At 55.8% G+C, this 19,942-nt stretch overlaps 2 protein-coding genes across 4 annotated transcripts in view; both read right to left on the reverse strand.

Moving 5' to 3' along the window:
- Positions 1 to 16,995, reverse strand: part of CACNA1S (calcium voltage-gated channel subunit alpha1 S) — a 68,263-nt gene extending 51,268 nt beyond the window's left edge. For all 3 annotated transcript variants that reach the window (XM_032318913.1, XM_032318912.1, XM_032318911.1), the window contains exons 1-2: positions 16,675 to 16,995; positions 14,875 to 14,980 (exon numbers count right to left, since the gene is read on the reverse strand). In XM_032318913.1, coding sequence (XP_032174804.1) covers positions 14,875 to 14,980; positions 16,675 to 16,826 — 258 coding nt within the window. In that variant the 5' untranslated portion in view covers positions 16,827 to 16,995. The remainder of the gene's footprint in view (positions 1 to 14,874; positions 14,981 to 16,674) is intronic.
- Positions 16,996 to 18,620: 1,625 nt separating this feature from the next.
- Positions 18,621 to 19,193, reverse strand: ASCL5 (achaete-scute family bHLH transcription factor 5). The gene has a single exon (XM_032318914.1). The coding sequence runs from the start codon at positions 19,191 to 19,193 to the stop codon at positions 18,621 to 18,623; it is 573 nt and encodes a 190-aa protein (XP_032174805.1).
- Between the last annotated feature and the right edge of the window lie 749 nt (positions 19,194 to 19,942).

The following is a 19,942-nucleotide window of genomic DNA, read 5'->3' on the forward strand; positions in this document are numbered from 1 at the left end:
TTTGCACTGGCTGTTGTGTCTGCCTGGAATTCCTCTACCCTGATCCCCCACATCATGACCACACACCCCCACATCCCCAGCTCCCTCCCTTCCTACAGGTCTTTACTCAAAATTCATCCCTCACCCAGGCCTTGCCTGGACCGACAAGTACAACTTGAGGGATCTCTGACATTTTCTGTTCCTCTGGTCTGTTTTCGTTTGTCTTCTTAGCACTTAGTCCTAGCTAAAAATACCACATGTATTTTTATCTTGTTCATTTCCTATCTCACCCCCCTTGAACACAAACTCCATAAAGTGTGTGGATTTTTGTTCATTTCCTTCATTATGCCTCTTCCTGGGCCTAGACTCAGATGGAGCAATGAATGGTCTGGGCAGCCCTCAAAGGGAAGGGTCCCGGTCGTTTCCGGTTTGGACATCTTTCTTCTGGCACCATCCTGAGGACTGACGGTGGGCGTGGTGGCAGAGAAGGGGAGTGTTTGTTAGAACCCTGGATGGCCCTCTCTGGCTGATGTTACCAGGGTCTGACCTTTAACTAATTACTCTGTGCCCTCCCCTGCGTGTCCTCCTGCCCCACACCAGCTGCCTGCAGGCGGCCACCTAAAGGGCACAGTGCTCACACTCAGGGTGAAGGGAATCAGGCCACATTGGGAATGGAGGAGACGCTCCAGGTAAGCGCCAATGGCTTCAGCTCAGCCCTGCCCTGCAGAAGGCCTTGCAGACCCCTCCAGTTTCTGACCCTGGAGCCCAATCCTCTGATCCTCCCAGTTACCCGCTCCTGGGCCCAGTCACCCTTCCCCCTTCTCTGAGCCCAAGAGAGTTATTTCTAAACGACAAGGCAGAGTCCCCTCTGCCAAGACTCTGGGCTGAATCTACTCTCCTTGCAGCCGTCCAAACCCTGGCTTGGGGACTTCCAAGAGTCCGGCGCCCTACCCCTCCACGTCTCCCCAAACAAGCCCAGTCTTCTGAGGGGTTGTCCGCCCAGCCTGCTGCTGGCAGGACCGGCAGCACTGCACAACCCCAGGAGGTACGTAGAGAGAGACTGGCTGGTCCTCTGGACCTGACCACCAAGGGGGCTCTGCCTCACCCCAAGCCCACTCTTACCCTTAGTCACCAACACCCCACATAAGCACCCCCAACAGGGCCTCTCCATCAGCACACTATGGAGGCACAACTCATACTACTCTGAATTCATGGTTTCTTCATTCTGGATGGAGCCAGGTCAGGAGACAGATCACCCTATTAATAATCTGGAAGATAATTTATTTTTACTTCCGAGTGGCAAGGGAACAAGTCGCCAAATGGCCCATTGATATGGATACGGTCCTAGAAACCTTCCAACTTGTCAGTCAGAGAATTTTCCTGAGAGCACAATTACCCCTTCTGCACAGAGAGGAAAACTGAGATGCATACGGACTGAGCCTACTTTCTTTAACTTCACCCCTAATTCGCCCCACCAGTTTATAATCCCAGAGCTTCCTTTCTCTTCTAGTCTTTTTCTGGAATGCCATTCTTCTAACAGGCTTTGTTTGTTCATGTTCATTTGTTTGTTTGAAGACTTATTTATTTGAGAAAGAGAGAGAGCATGAGTGGGGAGAGGGACAGAGGGAGAGGGAGAGAACCCTCAAGCAGACTCCCACTGAGGAAGGAGCCTGCCATGGGGCGTGATCCCAAGACCCAAGATCATGACCTGGGCTGAAGCCAAGAATTGGACACTTGAACGACTGAGCCACCCCGGCGCCCCTAACAGGCCTGTTTATAGGAATTGTGCTCAACTCGACATGAGCTGGGGAATCATGGGACACCTTGCTCCACAAAGAGTGGCAAAGGGCCGTCTGGGCCACTCCCTGCTGAGGTGGAGTGGGGGGCAACCACGAAGGGTCTCCTGGGGATGGGCTGGCTCTTTCCTCTCCTGTGTTCCTGTGCTGAGCGGGCTTCCTGGGAGTCAGGCACACCGTGAGGGACAAGAGTAAGGAGGCGGGTGAAGTCAAGTCAGCATTTACGTATTTAAGTGGCTGCAGCCCCAGGGGCAAGATGGTTGAAGTGGGGATGGGGGGAGGGAAAACAGGGCCCAAAATAGTCACAGCGCTCCCAGGCGGGGCGGCCAGCCACGTCCACGGGAGAGCCGCCCGCACCTGCCACTGCCTGTCTAGCCACCACCAGCCAAGGGTGCTGGCCGAGGGCCCCCAGCCTCACATGGGGTCACTCGGCTTCCACAGGCTGTTACCTCTCCCTGCAGCACCCCTGCGAGCACTGGAACGGGGGCTCCTGGAGCTCTAACGCGCTGCCGTAGGAGCCCTGTGTGTGCACACAACATGGGTGCTCAGCCAGAAGGAGATGGAGGCGGGTTATGTCCCTTCTTGAGTTTTGGGACAATGCCGTCCATGTCACACTGGGTTGCCCCGCCGCCCCGCCAATCGGGGCTCCGTCTTTCACAAGGAATAAGGCACATTCATGCCACAGATGTTTATTAAATGCAAGGCTGGAGGCGGCAGGCAAGACCCGGCTCTCTCTCCCTGAGATCAAAGTTACCAGCCTTCCCTAAACCACCCCAGTTCCCTTCAGCACCCGCTTAAGAGGCCGCCATCAGCAGGCGGGAGGCCGCGGGGGATCGGCGTGCAGTGTCTCATCTGCTCTGTTCTTTTGGACAACCTCCTAACCTCTTGCATCTCGGCTTCCTCGCTTGTAAAACTGAGACCCGCCCACTACCCAGAAGAGTCATCGTGAGGAGTAAACGGCCTCCTGTAAGGGAGTGCCAGCGAATGGCCTCGCACGTTCCAAATGTCAGTAAATCAAGCCATTCTGATGAGAGAGACAGACCTGGGTGCCCTCGTGCAAGTCTGTTTTCTGCTCGCGCCCTGTTCTTTCGGTTTCCGCAGGGCTGTGGTCTGAGGTCGCATCTGTGGGTGGCTCACCGGGTCTCGGCTCAGTCCTGCCCTGAATCCAACATGCTTAAAGCTGAACTTCCTCCTTTGTCCCTGTCTCAGTCAGTGGCACCCAGCTGCCCAAGCCAGGAGCCCAGAGTCCTTCTGGGCTCTTCCCATCACTTTCCCCTAGACCCTGCCCATCAAGTTCAGACTTTTTAATTCCCTGATGCTCCCGAATCCACCCCTGCTGCCCTCACTGCCACTGTTGTCCCCGTGTATAGGAATCCAACCATCCGCTGGCCTGCTTTCTCCAATGACTCCAGACGGCTTACCAGAAAAATCCAAATGCCTTCCCATGGCACCCTAAGGCCCGCTATGACCCAACTCCTGCTGCCACCCCTGACTTCCCCGTGGCCTGCTGGCTCCCCATCAGTCACATGGAATGATGTTCGGGTCCCCCAGCTCTCCCCAGCTTAGCTCACAGTGGCCCTTCTGCTCAGAATGTACCTGTGGCCTGTCACCCAAGTAAGACCTGTCACCTAAGAAGGTCCTTCTGGCCCTGCACAGGGAGTGGAAGTCCTGGGTGTCCTCACCTTCTCCTCTAATACTGTGCCTTTCACCAAACTGCAGCCTTCTTGAGACCGTGTGTGTTCTCAGCTGTGGATTCTCCACGGTTTTTCTGCTTCATGGATAAGCTTTCATGGATAAGCTTCATGCTTTCCCCCTCAGGAGTGGTATTTGGGGGGTGGTCAAGGGTCTCCCTGCACTGAAGGCTGCTCAGACTCTCTGGTGGAGGTGGTTGGGGGAGATTTTGTGGCCTGACCCCCGGCCCCACTGGTGTTTCTGATTCCCTGCCCCCACAAGAGTCTTCCGCCCACCGCAGGCCTAGCTGAAAATGTGCTGAGCTCAGGGCTTTTTGCCCCTGCTGTTCCCTCTGTCTGGAACGTTCTTCCCAGATAACCTCTTGGCTCACTGTCTGCTTTCTTTTGGATCCCAATTCGAATGCCACCTTATCACCGAGGTGCACCTGTCACTCCCTGTCCCCTCGCCCCTCTCCATCTCCTTACCCTCCTTTGTTTTCATCTTTAGCAGTGATCACCGCGTAGTGTACCACACAATTCTTTCTTTCTTTCAACTCTTTCCCTTGGCCTGAATATAAGGTCCAGGAGAACAAGGCCTTGGCTTTGTCCAGCGCTCTGTCACCCACATCTAGAACAGTCCCCCACCGACACCAATCTTTGTGATCAGAGGAAGTGAGCCAGTGTCCTTAGCGCGCTGCTTCTCCGGGTCCAGCCTGGAGAGCGGGGCTGTCCACAAACCTTTGTTACCGCTCTGAGGCAAGGGCAGCCACGGAAAATAAGCATTTGGAAATCGTGACAGCGACTCGCCGCAAGTTCTCAGCACGTGGGCGGACTACAGGCTCAGTCTGGGCTTGGCGAGTCTCACGGGGTGCGCGTCCCATGAAGTGGGCAGGACCCCCGACCCATCCACAGTGGACGGTAAATTGGAAGCAACAGACTGGTCTTTCTCCACAAATCGTCTGAGAATCTCTATTTAGAGCATATTGTGCAGCCTGGCACAGAGCAAGTGCTCAAGAAATGTTTGTTGAATGAATACTAAAATACAGTAGAAAATCATCATCTCTCCTGCAAAATAATTTAAAGGGAGGTGCTGATACTGCATTTATACTGTGAAATACAGATTATGGGCTTCACCCTGCTAATGGCACAGAGCTTCTAAAACACCTGGAATTTCCTAAGTGATGAGAGTGACAAAGGTGTCTTTTGTTATTTTAATGAGATAATGGCTTTCAGAGGAACCAACCATGGAATTAGAAGGTTAGAATTTATAGTCCCATCCCCTTATCCTCCAGGAAGAGGAAAGGGGCTGAAGGTTGACTCCATCACCAATGGGCAATGATTTAACCCACTGTGCCTATGTAATAAAGCCTCCATGAAAAGCCAAAAGTACAGGGTTCAGAGAGTTTCTGAGTCAGTGAACAGTGGAGATGCACGGAGTGTGGAACACTCAGAAAGCATGGAAGCTTCGTGCCCTTTTCCCCCATACCCCGAGGTCAAGGTATGCATCTCTTCCATCTGGCTCTTCCTGAGTTACATCCTTTTATAGTGAGCCAGTGACGGAGCCGGTAAAATGATTTGCTGAGTTCTGTGAGCCACTCTAGCAAAGGAATCAAACCTAAGGGGAGGGTCATAGGAACCTCCTGTCCTTAGCCTGTCAGTCAGAAGCAGAGATAACAACCTTGTTTCAGAACTTGCTATTGGCTTCTGAAGTTGGGGGTGCTGTCAATCTGGTAGGGTTGAGCCCTGAACCTGTGAGATCTGGTGTTCCGTCTAGATAGGCAATGCCATAATTCGTTCCAATTGTCGGACACCCAGCTGGCGTGAGAGTGTTTCTTGGTGGTGTGGGGGAAATCCCCCCATACGCCCTAGAACTGGGTGCAGAATCAACACAGGTGTAGCCTCGGGGTCTCTACTCCTAAGAAGGGACACTACACTGCAGGCTCTGAAAGGGGGAAACAGCTCCGATTCCCTGGCCCTCCTGACCTCCTGGGAGGACCGTGCTTTGGGAGAAGCTTTGGGAGAAGTCCGGCTTTGGGAGAAGCCGGCTTCCTTCAAGGGCCTTCGCTGCTACGTGTCCCCTTCAGGGAGTTCTTGTCTCTCCACAAACAGACCTCTAACCAGGGCTTCCAGGGGCACCTCTTGGCCAGAGGTAGGCCTGGTGTAAGGCGCTGACCCACAGGCCTTGCCCCAGCTCCTGGGGGCGTTAAAGCTGGACACTCCCGAAGTCCTGGGCTGAAAAAGGCAAGGCTCAGACTGCATTCCCCTCACCCTCCTACTGTCTCTATTTTCCGGCTGCCTTCCAGCCATAAGGGTCAGTCAGTCCTGCCGTCTGCTCCCCACTCTCCCCGGCCTGTACTGGCTTTGAGGGAAGATGGTGGGAGCTGGCTGCTCCCTGTCTGGGACCAGAGAGACAGCTGTTACCACATCCTCTTTCTCCTCATCCCCAGCCCCACACTGCAGCCTGCAGGAAGACTGGACTGGACTCCCGTCTCTCAGGCCCCCAGCAGCCCCCTTTAGGGCTCAGGAAGAACCATAAGAGCCTAGAGCAGGGCTAAGAAAGGAGCCGGCATGGCTCAGCCAACGGGCTCCCTGGGAAGGGGGTTTGCCATCACCGTGCCCTCCCCACCACCTGGGCCTGGGTCTCCTTCCTTAGGGTCAACCCCTTGTGATCTGTTAGCACACAAATCCTCCTGGTGGAAGGGCATTCTTTCATATTTGTTGTTAACTTTTGAAGGCACATTCGCTTCAAGGAGCCAAAGTGAGTTTGGCTGAGGGAGGGGGAACCCAGGGTGCATGGAGAGGGCTCAGGCTGGCTGGTGGGGGGCTCCGTATGGGTATCTCCCCACAGCCCTTCATGCTCGTGGGCCTCACAGCAAGTGCTCGAAGCAGACTGGCTGGGTGCTGCTATTATAAGATACTTTGCTAACATTAATGATTGTTTTCCCCCTGATTCATCCCCTGTCTTGCTCCCATAAGCAGACAGCAAGGCTGAGTCTCCTGCCCTAGGAGAGGTTGTGCCTGGGCCCCAGGCCTTCAATTTCTGAAGCCTGAACCCACCATTTGAGAACAGGTTGAAGAGAAGGGTCTATCTCACAAGCAAAACAGAGATGACCCCAGGGTTGAGAAGCCTCTGGGGTAGATCGGGTTGGGGGTCTTCTTCCTCATCAAGCCCGAAAGATGTAGCAGGGTCTGGGAGGAGGCCTCGGGGCACCCCCAAAAAAGCAGGGTCCCTTCTTGCCAAGGATCCCTGCCCCTTCAGCTTCTCATGGAGACAGTGGAGGGCGGCCTGAGGGGGCCAGGGGGCTGGAACAAAAAGGCCTCATGTGAGATGGACAGAACACCTGTGAGCCTTAACACTGCCTGAGACGCAGGGCCCAGCCCAAGCCCAGCGCAGGCAGGCTAATGGAGAGCGGTGAGAATAATCAATGTTCAGGTTCTCCCCATCCAGAGAGATCCAGCTCAGAATCCAGAGAATGCTGATTTCTAGGAAAAATGATATTTCCTGAGCACCTCAATTCTAGACAAATGTTCAGCCCTGCTACACTGTTTTTCCTACTTCCCAGCTAAGGAGAGTGGGGCTTAGAGAGGGAACCAGGGTGCCTGAGGCCAAGAGGGTTTGTCCCACCGGCCGTGACCAAGACAAAGAATTTTCTACTAAATCAGCCTGGTGTCCGGTGACCACACCATTCACGGGGTGACCAGCGTCCTGGCGTCTATCTCCATGACCACCTCAGCCTCCAGGTTTGGAAAATGACCCGTTCAGGGGTGAGGAATGTAGCTATGTTTAGCCTGATGGACTTTTACCTAAATAGATGTGATCTGAGTGGGCCTCTCCTGCCATCCTGCTTCCCCTGCCCTTCCCACACAGAACTGCACTCTCCCAGGTCTTGGTAGGTCAGACATGCCAGGGCTTTCTACCCAAGCAAGACCGTGGAGCGGAGAGTAGCAAGAGGCGTCTGCATACTTGCAGTGGTGGTGAAAGGTGGGATGAGGGGAGACTGGGGTGCCCAGGCTGGGAGGGCATGGGAGACCAGTACGTCTTAGGTAATCATAGTGCTAGCTAAGATATATTCAGCACCCACTTACGTACCAGGCTTTACTCGAGCCACATACATGCATTTAATCCTCATGGAACCGTGTAAGGGAGGTACTCCTACCCTCATCTTACAGAAGAGGAAACTGAAGCACAGAGGGGTTAAGTGATTTCTCTGGGAACACACAGCTATTATGCAATAGAACAATAACGTGAACCTAGACGGTTTCCTTCCAGGGTGGGTGGTCTCAGTCAACAGGCCATGCCAGGAAGGGAGAGAAAAACAACAAGCCTGGGACGCCTGGAGGGCTTTGTCAGGTCCTGCCCATGTTTGCCATGGCCCCGTGGCTGTGGTCTGGGAGTGCTGGTCCGACAGAGCAGGAAAGAATGACAACCGCACAACCCCTGTAAGCCAGGTGGGATGTGACGCCATTGCCCTGATTGATGTAAGAGTTCTGCAAGGGTCGCTATCGTGGTCCCCTGTGAGGTGACTGAGACTCAGAGCGTTCAGGAAGCTGCCAGAAATCCAGGTTGGAGGCAGGTTGTCTGATGTGCAAGCCCTGTGTTCCCCTCCCCTCCGACTCCCCCAAAGTCTGCACAACTTGGACAGGGCGCCCAGGGGTTCTTCCAGGTTTCCGTTGTTCACTCCCCCTCCTCCCCCCGGTCTGCAGCTGTGCCCTGTGCGAGAGGCACGGAGTGGGGGTGGGGAACGCTAAGCCCCCAGAAGGGGAGCTGAGTCCCTGCAGTGAAAGAGGGCAGGCTTCAAGGTGGGGCCGGTAGGCAGCTTTCATTTCACTTTGCCAGACCCTGTACGGTGACCCAGACTCGATCACCTGGGCCCGGCAGGTCCCGCCCGGATCTCCAAAGAAAAGGCCAGAGCTGGGGTCCATCCGAGGTCGGAGGCTCTCCAGATGGTGAGGTGGAGTGGGCTGTGGGCCGCAGGAGTCCGCAGGCACATTCCAGACTCTATAAAAAGACAAGTGCACTGGATGCCAGAGGCTTAGGCTGCAGCCTTACGCAGAGGACTGCACAGGAACCTGAACCCCAGGAATGTACTGGGGCATGGCCGAGTCTGCTGACATGGGCGGGCTGGCAGGGGTGGGCCCACTGCTCTCCGAGGGCCGAGACTGGGGAAGCCGGGGAGGTGGGGGCCAGGGACAAGCTGAAAGGCTGAATCCCGCTAGCCTGGCCCTGCCCCGGGGACCACCAAGGCCCACCTAACCGGTATGCCAAAAATCATCCAGAACTTAGAAGTTAGACAAAGGGAGGTCATCATGTCCTTATAAGGTCATGTTGGAGCATTTTGTGACAGGCCTGGCCAAGGACTATTTCATCTAGGACAAAGTCTATCAGCCCCGGCCTTATTCACATTGTAAGCCGGAGAATTTTCTGGTGGAAGGACATCCTCCTAGGCATCGCGGGATGTTAGCAGCATGCCCGGCTTCTACCTGCTAGATCCCAGTAGTGTGGGAATGGTGCCCACCAGTTTCCCAGCATTGCCAAATTTCCTTTCCTTCCCCTCCCCTTGAAAACCCCTGAGCTGGGGGAAGGTACTTGTCCAACTCTCACAGTTCTGTCCTGTAGAGATGCAAATGATTTCTGCCTGCTAGAAAACATAACTCCAATGGGTGACTGTTTCTTTGCCCCGTGGGACATCAGGTAGCCTCGTGTCTAACCTGGGGATCTTATTCCATCATTTCTTTCTCCAATATCATACACTTCTGTTCCTCTAATTCTCTTAGAATCAGCTTTACCCTCCTGTTTGTTCTCTTCTAGGTTGAATTACTCTTTGAGCTGCGTTCCTTCTTTATTTTAATCAGAGTCATGTTTGTACTGTTTGAAAAGCATACTCAGACACAGGGCTATTTTGAGGATGAAGTGAGATAATGCAGCAAAAGCAATCAATTCCCAGTCTGTGCCCAATAATTAGTAACTCTGATCCTTGTTGCTTTTCCATATGAGTGTCCTCGGGCTGCTCAAGGCTGGGGTGGTGATGCTTTCAAAGTCCCCTTTAACTCAGTCAGGGGTCTCCCCTAGGAGCAGCATTCCTTCAGACTTCAGGGAGCAAATGGGCCTTCCAGGACCAGAGCTGGCTTGGGAGCGTCTTGGTCTAGGTTGGGGGCTAGGGCCCTGAGTTCCGGTCTTGGCTTCCAACTGCCCCTGGACATCTCATTGCCCTTTTGCTGGCCCCCATGGTGACTCTGTGTCTATTCCCTCCTCCTGCTTCTCCCACAAATGGTGCCTTTTGTGACCTACAACCGCAGCCTTCTCTTTCTTGGGAGAATTCCAGGACAGGGCTGTGTTCGACGTCGGCTTCCCAAGCTTAAGGCAGGCTTCTCTCTTGGGCACATGGAGTCTGGTCCAGAGAGAGGCTGGGGCTGGGTGCTCTGAGCATCCGTTCTGGCCTGGGCAGGCAGCAGTTTTCCAATCAGGAGAAAACAGGGTTACTGGGGCCTGCTCTCGTGGGACTCCTTCCTGCGCCGCTTGCCAGGGAAGCAGGGATGGTTGTCCTCTCCTCATATCAAGAAAACCACGTCAAGATGCCCAACACAGGGTACAGGCCTGCCCACACAGCCCACTGGGCATGTGCAGTGATTTAACCTCCCAATGCCTCAGTTTACTCTTCTGTAAAAATGAGAAAAATAATACTACCTGCCTTGTGGAGTGTTGTGGGCAATAAATGAGGTCATGCATATACAGCATTAGAATAGGTCCTGCACAATCGTGGGTGCTCAGCAAACACTGCGTGCTGTTGGTGGTGAGGAAGGGGCAGAGAATAATTTGCTGGAGAAAGGGGTTGGGGTGTCCAGGGAAGCCATTCAGAGAGGTTGGGTTTCAAGGAGTGAAAATGAAAAATCTAAGAGAAATCAGGGACAGATAGCGGGTGGGGTAAAGAGGAATTTTTTTTTTTTTTAATATATAATCCTTTGGGCATAGCCTTTGAATCTAGAACAACCCAAGGGTCTCTGTGATTAAGGCCTTGTGACTAGGGAGCCTGCTCTGAGACACTGTGATTTCTGTATAATAAAATTCCTTATGTTGAGAGAAGGGAAGCCACAGCACACCTGGTCTTGATTCATCCAGTAACTTCTCTCAAGTATCTGACGTTACCCCCATCTTACCAGGGAGGGGACTGAGGGCACAGAGAAGTCAAATAACATGTCCAAGATCACACAGCTAGGATATCAATGGTCCTGGACTCAAAAGCATACATCGGTAGCTCCGGGACCCACTTTTCCCCAACCTGGCTGATTTCAGAGCTCCTCTCCCACTCTGCTGTGAGGATACACAGCTGGCCCGGACATTAGCGTCCCCGACCCACCATGTCTCCCCAGAACTCCCCTGCCCTCCCTGAGCCTCAGTGTCTCTTCTGTTCAGGAAAGACCCCGTTTTCCCCCCACTGGCACAGAACAGGGAGAATTGGGGTGCAAGGGGGAGCCTCAGCACCGTCCATCACCTGCAGCAAGAGCTTACAGGTGGGGAGGGAAGGAGATGGGCAGCAGGAGAAAGCTCCTGGCGGGGGTGGGGGGGCACCCAGACTGTGCAGGGGAGCCTGACCCACAGACGGGTGTCAGGGCGTCTTTCCCACAGTGGAGGGTGCCGGCCACCTCCTGACTCTGTTCGCACACAAAGCCACTGTGGGAAGCCTTCCTCGCCTCCTGACCAGCCCTGCCCCCTACCCCTCACCCATCCAATGCTCAGCCCTGCAAAGCCAATCGCCTGGCGAGCGCTGGCACCTGCATGTCAACATGACAGAAACCAAAACTCACTGTCCCTCCTCCCACCTCAGCCTGCTCCTCCCTGGGTGCTGCCCGTCGTAAAGCGATACCGCCACCTGCTCTGTCACCTACTCTGAAACCCCAGCGTCATCCTTGCCTCTTGTTCCCCTCCCCCACACACCTCCCCACATCCCTCAGGCACCCAGACCCGCTGAGCCATCACCTCGCTATCTCTCCACGTCATCCTCTCTCCCATCATGCCTCAGTTCCAGTCTCCCCCACTTCCTGCCTGGACAACTTCATAGCCTCCTCCCTCCTCTCCCTGCTTCCCCTTCTCATCGCCCCCCTCCCCCAGTCCACCCTCTACGCGGTGGTCCGAGAGATTTTTTCCAGGTTCCAAACTCATCCCTCAACCTCTTGCTTCCAGCACCTCGATCATGGGGCTCCCTGCGGAGGCATCCACAAGCTCTCCCCTGGTGTTAAAATATAAAGCATTTTAACACCAGGGGAGAGCTTCCTTCCATGGTTTCCTTTTCAACCTGTCACGGGGCTTTTAATTGCCTATTATCTGCTGGGGGGGTGGTGGCGAGTGCGGACCCTCGCAGGCACTCCCCATCCTCCTCCATGACCCACTCACCATCCAGCAGCCAGACCGCCTGTCTCTTGGCTAGAGGTGGGGAAGTAGAGGCAGGCCTCTCCCTTCCCACAGCCTTGCTGCCTCCACCCAAAGCGACAGCCAGCACAGGGGTATGGTGGCCTCTGCTCCAGGAAACACGGAGTATCTGCTTGGGGGACAAGCCGTTGGCTCCACCTGGCAGTCATTCACGGAATGGGCTGTGACCTTGTCAACCTGGGGTGGGGACTGCCCTTGCCATACCCTATCTTGAGACACCCAAGACCCTCGTGTACCCAACCCTGACCCTGGCCCAGGACACCAGCAGGGAGAGACGGAGCAGTGTCTGTCCGTTGAGGTGGGAAGCTGGTAGGAGGCGGCGGGGGCGGGGGGGGGGGGGCGGGGGAGGGGAGCTGGGAGTGGGCCATGGCTCCAAGCCACTGGTCCATCTACCTCCATATACCATTGTCCCATTGGTCTTCACTCACAAAATAAGGATTCAGAGATAAAATCATTCTAATTTCCTGTACTGTAACCACAGATCATTAAACCCCAAGCATGGGACTCTTCTGAGTGTGGGCCCCAGAGCGACTACATAGGTCACATCCCCATGAAGTTGGCCCCTTCCTCATCCTTAGCATCTCAGGATAAACATCTCATCCTCTGGGAAGGACTAGGTCCTCCTCCAGTATTCATAGTGTCCCAAATCTTATACACTTCCCATCTCATTTTATCTATAATTTAAGTGTAATTGGTTTAATTATATTATGTTTAATTGATTTAATTAATTAAGCCCTGGGAAGATTAGAACTATGTCTACTGGCCCCAGCATGGGCCAGGGATATAATAGGCACTAAATAAAAATTTATTAAATGAATGAGAAAGTTAATGAAGGATTGGTCCTTGGGCCTCCCTTCTTAAAAACTACCGGTTGTTTTGGATGACCTGAAAGTCTCTAACCTCTCTCAGATACCTACAAATCAGCCAATAGAATAAGAGAGAGATAAATATCTGATTTCTTTTCCTTCTGGTCTAATTCCTCTAATTTTCCTCCTGCTGGATTGTGTGGACATGAACATATAATTGACATGTGGGAATTAAGAGTCCACAGCTAGGGGTTGGCTCAGTGGGTTAAAGCTTCTGCCTTCAACTCAGGTCATGATCCCAGGGTCCTGGGATTGAGCCCTGCATAGGGCTCTCTGCTCAGCAGGAAGCCTGTTTCCTCCTCTCTCTCTGCCTGCCTCTCTGCCTACTTGTGATCTCTGTCTGTCAAATAAATAAATAAAATCTATAAAAATAAATAAATAAATAAAAAGAGTCCACAGCTGGAAGCTGGCTCTGTGACCCTGAGTATCACCTACCCTCTCTGGGCTTCACCCCAAAGGGACCAGATTAGGATCCCTCATTGATTGTTAATAGTCTGTCTCACCTTGACATTTGAAGTGATATTCACTGCTTTGGAAAGGTTTCTGGTAAGGTTTTCCTCTTCCAGAAACTCATCATCTTGTGTCTGTGAGCTCTAGACCTTGCCCAAGGCTTTGCAACTCCAGCCCACAGGTTAAAAGAAAGTGCACAGGACCTTGTGAAATTTTTAGGGCAGCCATTTTGTTTCAAGATGGAAGATGACAGACCCAGTAACTTAACCCCCTCCAGAGAGCAATTTTTTTTCGAAAGTAGTCAACTTCTTAAGGAGTTGAAATGGAACAAAGGCCCCAAAATATGAAATCCTGAAGAGTGGGGGGAACCTAGAGCCCTCCTGGATTCAGGGACACTGAATAAAAAGCCAGTCTTGTGGAAGGCTCAGAGCCCCCTCCCGGGCTTGGTCGTACGGGTCCTGCCTACAGTTCATCTCACTCTCCTTCCACACTCAGGAGCTCAGAGTTTTTTCTGTTTATAGCCAAGCACACACTTAAAACCCCAGCTTCTTACCAGCTCAAGATAGATTCCCATGGAAACGGGCAGAAAAGAGAGGCAAAGATAAATATCTTTCTTTCAGGCCCCCGGATGCATGTTAATTGGCCTCCTCCCTCCCATCCCTGTGGTACAAATGCAGGACAAAGCCTGTCGAGATGGTGGGCCCATTGTCCTGTCTCCTTGGGGGGCCAGACTGTCAATGCCTGAGAGCTCAGTTTCTTTTGAGGGCTTCCCCTAGAAGTCCTCTCGCTGTCACCACATGGGCAACACAGTGATAATGAGAGCAAGTCCTAAAGTCAGAGAGGCCTGAGTTTGAGACCCTGTGGCAGGATTTGCATGTGGGGTGACCCAGGGCAAGTTACCCCAAACTCTCAGAGCCTAGATTTCCTTGTCTTTTATGTGGATTTAACAGTGTTGCCTCACAGGGGGTAGTTAAGAGAATTAAGTAAGACAATAACGTAAAATATTCAGCACAGTGGCATCCAGTAAGCACAGCATAAATGGTAACCATGTTTACTACTGTCTAGCTGTTACGTCAAGTCAGCGCTTCACCTCCACAGGGCACGGTCTTCTCATCTGTAAACCAGTGAGGTGGGGAGGAGATAGGACAATGGGATCCTGGAAAACCCCTTCCAGATCCGGCATTTCTGTGTCCATGTTATCAGCGAAGGGGCGAGGAGAATGTAGTCTAGAGCTCTAGAACACATGCTCTCTCGGAATCCCTAGATCCCACTCTCCCAGGAGGCAAGCTCCTTCTGGATGAGGTCCCGGAAAGGGAAAGTAGCCCTCGGCCTCCCTCGCTCTGTAGCTGACCTTACTAAGCCTCAGTTTCCACCTCTGTCTGATGGCACCGCTTTAAGAGGTTGTTGTGTGGATTTTCTGAGCTTCCCCTCATCAAATGCTTAGCACAGTGCTTGGGCACAGGGAGTCCTTGCTCAGTGCTGGCCAATATTCCAGAATCCAGAGTTAGCAGGTTTGCCCTGCAAAGCTGTCGAGTGGCTCAGCCGTGCAGGTGGCTGGAAGAGTGGGGTCTGTCGCCTCAGGAGACAGGAGCCCCAGCACCCCCCCAGCAGGCAGTCCACCAAGGGGGCCTCCCTCAGCCTGGGGCTGCAGGCCCATGGGTTGGGGGGGGCAGGAGGACCTCTCTTACCAGGCCAAGGTTCAGAGTGTTGTTGTCATCTTCTGGCATGGGCAGGTACACAGCCAGCGCCACACAGTTGGCAAAGATGGTGAGCAAGATGATGGTCTCAAAGGGTCTGGTGTCAGGGTTAAGGAGAGTGGGGTGTGGGATTGGTAGCGTTAAGGGCAGTGGTGCGGTATGGTACGGGCCCCTGTTGCTCCTTCCCTGCTCTGCTGCAGGTTACAGAAATGGCCAGGTTCTCCTCGGGAACAGGTAACTTCCACTTAGCCATGACGGCAACTTGAGGTGCCGGTTCCTGGCTGCGGGCTACTCAGCTTCAAGGGCAGGAAGACTCAATGCTCCCCAGCAAGCTCCTGCCCATCCCCCAACCCTACCTGTCCACTATCCTGAGATGCCATGATTTTCTGAGATTCTGGCCAGACAATATGGGGGGCTCACTCAAAGAACTGGCAAGGGCTGCTGGGGGCTGAATATCCAGAGGACAAGACGGGAAAGGGGAACCTGCAGAGGTGGTACCTGAATCAACGCCCCGCCCCCCATACCTGAGGAAGGACCCGCTAAGCCGACTGGGTCAGCGGCCTACCCCGCCCCCTCCCCAGCCGCGCTCACACACTGGGGTGCGCATCCCACACCCACTCACGCCTCCCTCCCAGACGCACCCATCCCCTTCACAGTCATTTCCCAGGGGGCACTCCTGGGGCCCATTCCTTTGTGGGCGAGCCCGGCAACCCATCCCATAGGCTGAGCCACTGGAAAGCGGGTGGTGGAGGGGGGGACCAGTTGGGGGATGGGAGGCACCGTGCACAGAAGGTCTGGACCGACCACCGGCTTCTCTTCCTGCCAGGGTTTGAAAAGAGGTGGGCCGCAGGGGCGGAAGCTGCAGAGAAGGCGCAGAGGTACAGAGGATGGAGGAGAGAGAACCCACCGGGAGAAACTCGATCCCCTGGGTGCTGCACGTCACCAGGTGGGGGGGGCAACTCCGATCCCCGCCTTTCCAACTGGTCCCAAGTTTTTCTTATCCTTCCCTTTAGCCCTTAGTCCCCTATCTTCTAGGGAACAGCTGGTGGGTGCCCAGGCTTCCAGAACCTTACAGAAATATTTCAAATATTCCTGACCTCTCTCTCTGAGAAGGCACTTGACCAGCCCTTCCCCCCAATCTCCTTCCCCAAATAACCAGATATTTTCATCGGTCTTCCTCTCAGAGCTAATGCAAACAGAGAAAGGGTTGGCGAGTCCCAGTCCCCAGCATGGTATGTCTGAGTTATTACCGCCGGGCATCTCGGCCTGCTCCCCGAGCCCCCCGCAGCAGCCCTTTGTTCAAGGCCATTTCTCCCTTGACTCCATCCTCAGCCAGACCCCCCCTCGCTCTGCAGTCTCCGTGCCTTCACACCCTCCCATCAAGGGTGGAGGGAACTTTCTTGCAGACGCCCTACTTCTTTCTCTCCTATCCTATATCAGAATGAGACTGTTGCCTCACACCCCTCAGTGGAGCCCCACGGTAACAGGGTTTGGGCACACGTGTGAACTGCCCCCGTGGGACATCCGGGTCCCTTCCGCAGATGGTTGTCACCAGGCCTGGGGCCGAGCACTCAGGCCGCAGCGGCCCCGCCAGGTCCTCCTGCTGCTCCCCTCCCTCTCAGCTGAAGCTTTCCATTCCAGAGGCTCCTTATCCTCTTCTGGGGCAGTGCACCCCATCTCCAGGTCCCCAGGCCCCTGGGCCCCCAAAGTCAGGGTTCTGTGACTACGCCCTGCCTCCCTCTCCCACATGACAGAGGCTCTCCCCGACAGCCCAGAGGTCCCAAAGGATACTTCCATTCCACGATGTTGATGCAGGCCTTCCTCAGGGGGTTCTGGAGGGTCAAGCAAAACAAGGCCCGGGGCGGCCTTGGCAGAATCTCCGGAACCGGCTTCTTGGGCTGTTTCTTCCTCAGACCCTCATCCTGGGGTGAGGACGGCTCCATGGCTTTCCTGGCAGTCTCGCTGTCTCCTGTCCCCCACCCCGCTGCCCTCTTCTCCCTGCGTCCCCAGTGCCCCCACCTTGGGGACTGGACCGGCTGAGCCTGCTGGGCCACGCGTGCCCTGCTGAGCCAGCCCAGGGGCGGGGGCGGGAGGATTACTTTCCCTGCTCCCAGCAAGTAAAATTAGCCTCCACTGGCTCCCTGCTGCCTGGCCTGAGCTCCTGAGGCCAGGCAGCTGTCATTCCTTCCCAGCCCAGCCAGTGACATCCCAATATGTCCCTGGGGAGGTTGGTAGGGGGGGCGGAGGAAGGAAATTTCACATGGGCCTGGGGTGGGGGCAGTGGGAGGCAGGATGGAAGGCTTCAAGGCTGGGGCCATAGAGAGTTCAGGAAGGGGGGTGATCTATGATATGGAGCCTTGAACTGCGGACGGGCTCCCTCATGCCAGGATGAGCTTCCCCTGGTCCCTAGCCCTATGGCACCCTCCAGAAAAGGTGCCGGGTGGCCTGGTTCAGCACAACTACACCACACCTCCATCCATCTCAGAGCCTGCGGCCAGCTCCCAGGCCAAACCTCCCCACCCAGGAGCACCCCCGTCAGGAAAAGCTAACTTCTTCACGCTGGGGTGAAAGGCTCCCTCAGAAGAACCTTGAACGTGCACACCAGTCGTACTCTCCTCCCTCAACCCCTCCAGCACCTAAGCTGCACAAAGCTCCTGTCTCCTGCCTGGGACTCCAGCCCCTGCCCCACAACGGTCCATGCTGTACACTAAGCTCCGTGGAAACGTTAACTGAACACAGAGCTAACAGAACACCCCACACCGCCGCCAGCAGGAAGTGCTCTGAGCCGCAGAGGGCAGTGACAACTGAGGTAGACAACGACCTGGAATCACAAAACCTGACAAATTTTTTATTTGACCTCTTGGTACAAAGACAGTGCCATATGGTCCCATTACCCACAGAGGGATACGGTCTGAGGGGGGAAAACGCAGTTCTCAAGCAACCTGGGGGGAAAGGGGATGAAAAAGCGACACTGAGGATCCGGAGTAGGGTTGCGGGTGGGTGATCGCCCTCCAGCAAGGAAGCCAGGGGGCGCCACCAAGGCACTCACGTGGCCTCTTCCCAAGCCTGATCTGGCCCAGCGAGTGCAAGCTTAGGTCTGGCCTCCTGTCCCGGCCTCAGGGTTGGGGAGGGGGGCCGGTGGTGGTCGGGGGGAGGCGGTGGCAAACAAGCTCCCCGAGTGGACGCTAGGATGTGAGGCCATCTCCTGGACAGCAAGGGCATGGCTCATCCCAATCAAAGACCGGCCAGCCTCCTGGGGAGTGGCAGACACGGGGGTGGGGGGCACCCGTGGCGACAGATTCGGAGAGGGCCACCACAGCAGGTGGTGCACAACCCGAAGCTGAACTCCGACTTTCCGCAGCGCGGGACTCAAGCAGAGCTGGAGGCCGGCTCAGGGACGGCCCTCCTGGGTTGCCATGCTGCGGCTTCGTGCGCGCGCGGCGCGCGCCCGAAACTTCCCCAGGCCCTGCGCCCTCACTGCACCGACGGGGCTCCTCCGGTCTCTACAGTGCACCTCTATCCCCCTCCCTGCCCCTCTGCCCCAGGCTGGAAGGAACGGGGTCGGTGGTGACTGTGGCGGAGGGACGGAGTAGCAGACACGCGAGCGCTGCGGCCCCGCAAATGCCGGGGACCTGCGCTGCACCATGCGTGACCGGGCAGTCCCGGGCTGCTCTCGGGAGTGGGACGGCCCTGGCGGACTCCGCTCCCCGCCCCCGCACCCCCGGCCGCGGTCCGGATCAGTGGCTGGATTCCTCCGACTCAAAGAACGGCGAGGAGGAGAAGCAGGAGGACTCGGACGACTCGGGCACCAGGGAGGCGGGCGCCTGGGCCTCGCCGTCGCGGGGGCAGTCGGGCGGGGAGGCGGCGGGCGGCGCGCCGTCGGGGGCCGCGCTCAGCAGCCCCTGCAGGTACTTGATGTAGCGGATGGCGGCGCGCAGGGTCTCCACCTTGCTGAGCCGCTTCTCGGCCAGCGCGCCCGGGAGGTGGCCGCGGAGGCGCGCGTAGCCCTCGTTGACGCACTTGACCCGCTGCCGCTCGCGCTCGTTGCGCTTCTGGATGAAGGCGGGCTCGAAGGGGTAGTCGTACACCCCGAAGGCCCCGGGGAAGGGCACGTAGGGGAACACGCCCGCGTAGGCGTCATAGTACTGTGGCTCAGCCGGGCCCGGGTACAGCAGTAAGGGCACGTTGCCCAGGGGCTCGGCGGGGGGCAAGGACGCCCGGCGCGGAGGGGGCACGACTCCCAGCTGCATGCAGCTGGGGGGTGCCAGGGGCCGCCGGTCCACCAGGGCCCGGCAGAAGTTATTGTTCATGGTGCCGCGTGGAGCTGGACCCAGAGTGAGACCCTCCCCGAATCGCCCCTGCTTGGGGTCTGCACGGTCCCGACCACCGCAGGGACGAGTCACATCGCCAGCAGCAGCCCTGGGATACCAGGATGGATCAGCACTCCTCTTCGCCCTTTGGGATGGCCTCCGAGGTCTCCCTGACGGGAGTCATCGCTGTGGCCCAGTGTGGCTCCTGGCAGAGGCTCAGCGGCACCCTCTCCGATCCAGCCGATCCAGCCGTTGTGCCGCAGGGCTCCCGGGACCCCTGCCTTCTTCCGCGGCGCCCATGGACAGGGCAGCAAGCCTCGGCACCCCACCTCCTCCTGAGCCCAGCATGGGCATCTCCCACGGGCACTAACCCTGGGACTTCATACTTAGGGCCATGGGCACCCCGTTCTTGCTCCTTACCGCCTTGGGGATCCCCCCTGCTGCTGGGCCACAAACCGCCGGCTGTTGTGAGGAGTGTGCCCGCTGGGCTCAGGGAAATGTTTCTAAAAAAGGGGAGAGTGAACGTATCAATTAGGAATTGTATTAGGGGCTCTTCTGTGTCACCCCACCCCAACCCTCCAAGGGGATTGTAGGCACCTGAGGGGAGGCACCTGTGGCCGCTGAGAAGGACAGGGACAGAGCCGGGTTCAAACCTGTGTTCATCCTTTCATGGCTGGGGGACCCCTCTGTGTCCTGGTTTCCACAAAGGGAGATAATTCAACATCCGTCACAGGACATTAATAATAATA

Source organism: Mustela erminea, chromosome 17 (assembly GCF_009829155.1).
Source record: "Mustela erminea isolate mMusErm1 chromosome 17, mMusErm1.Pri, whole genome shotgun sequence".
Lineage (NCBI taxonomy): Eukaryota > Metazoa > Chordata > Mammalia > Carnivora > Mustelidae > Mustela > Mustela erminea.

Bases quoted from the DNA above. Each gene is read 5' to 3' on its own strand.
- ASCL5 (XM_032318914.1), bottom strand. From the start codon at position 19,193: ATGAACAATAACTTCTGCCGGGCCCTGGTGGACCGGCGGCCCCTGGCA.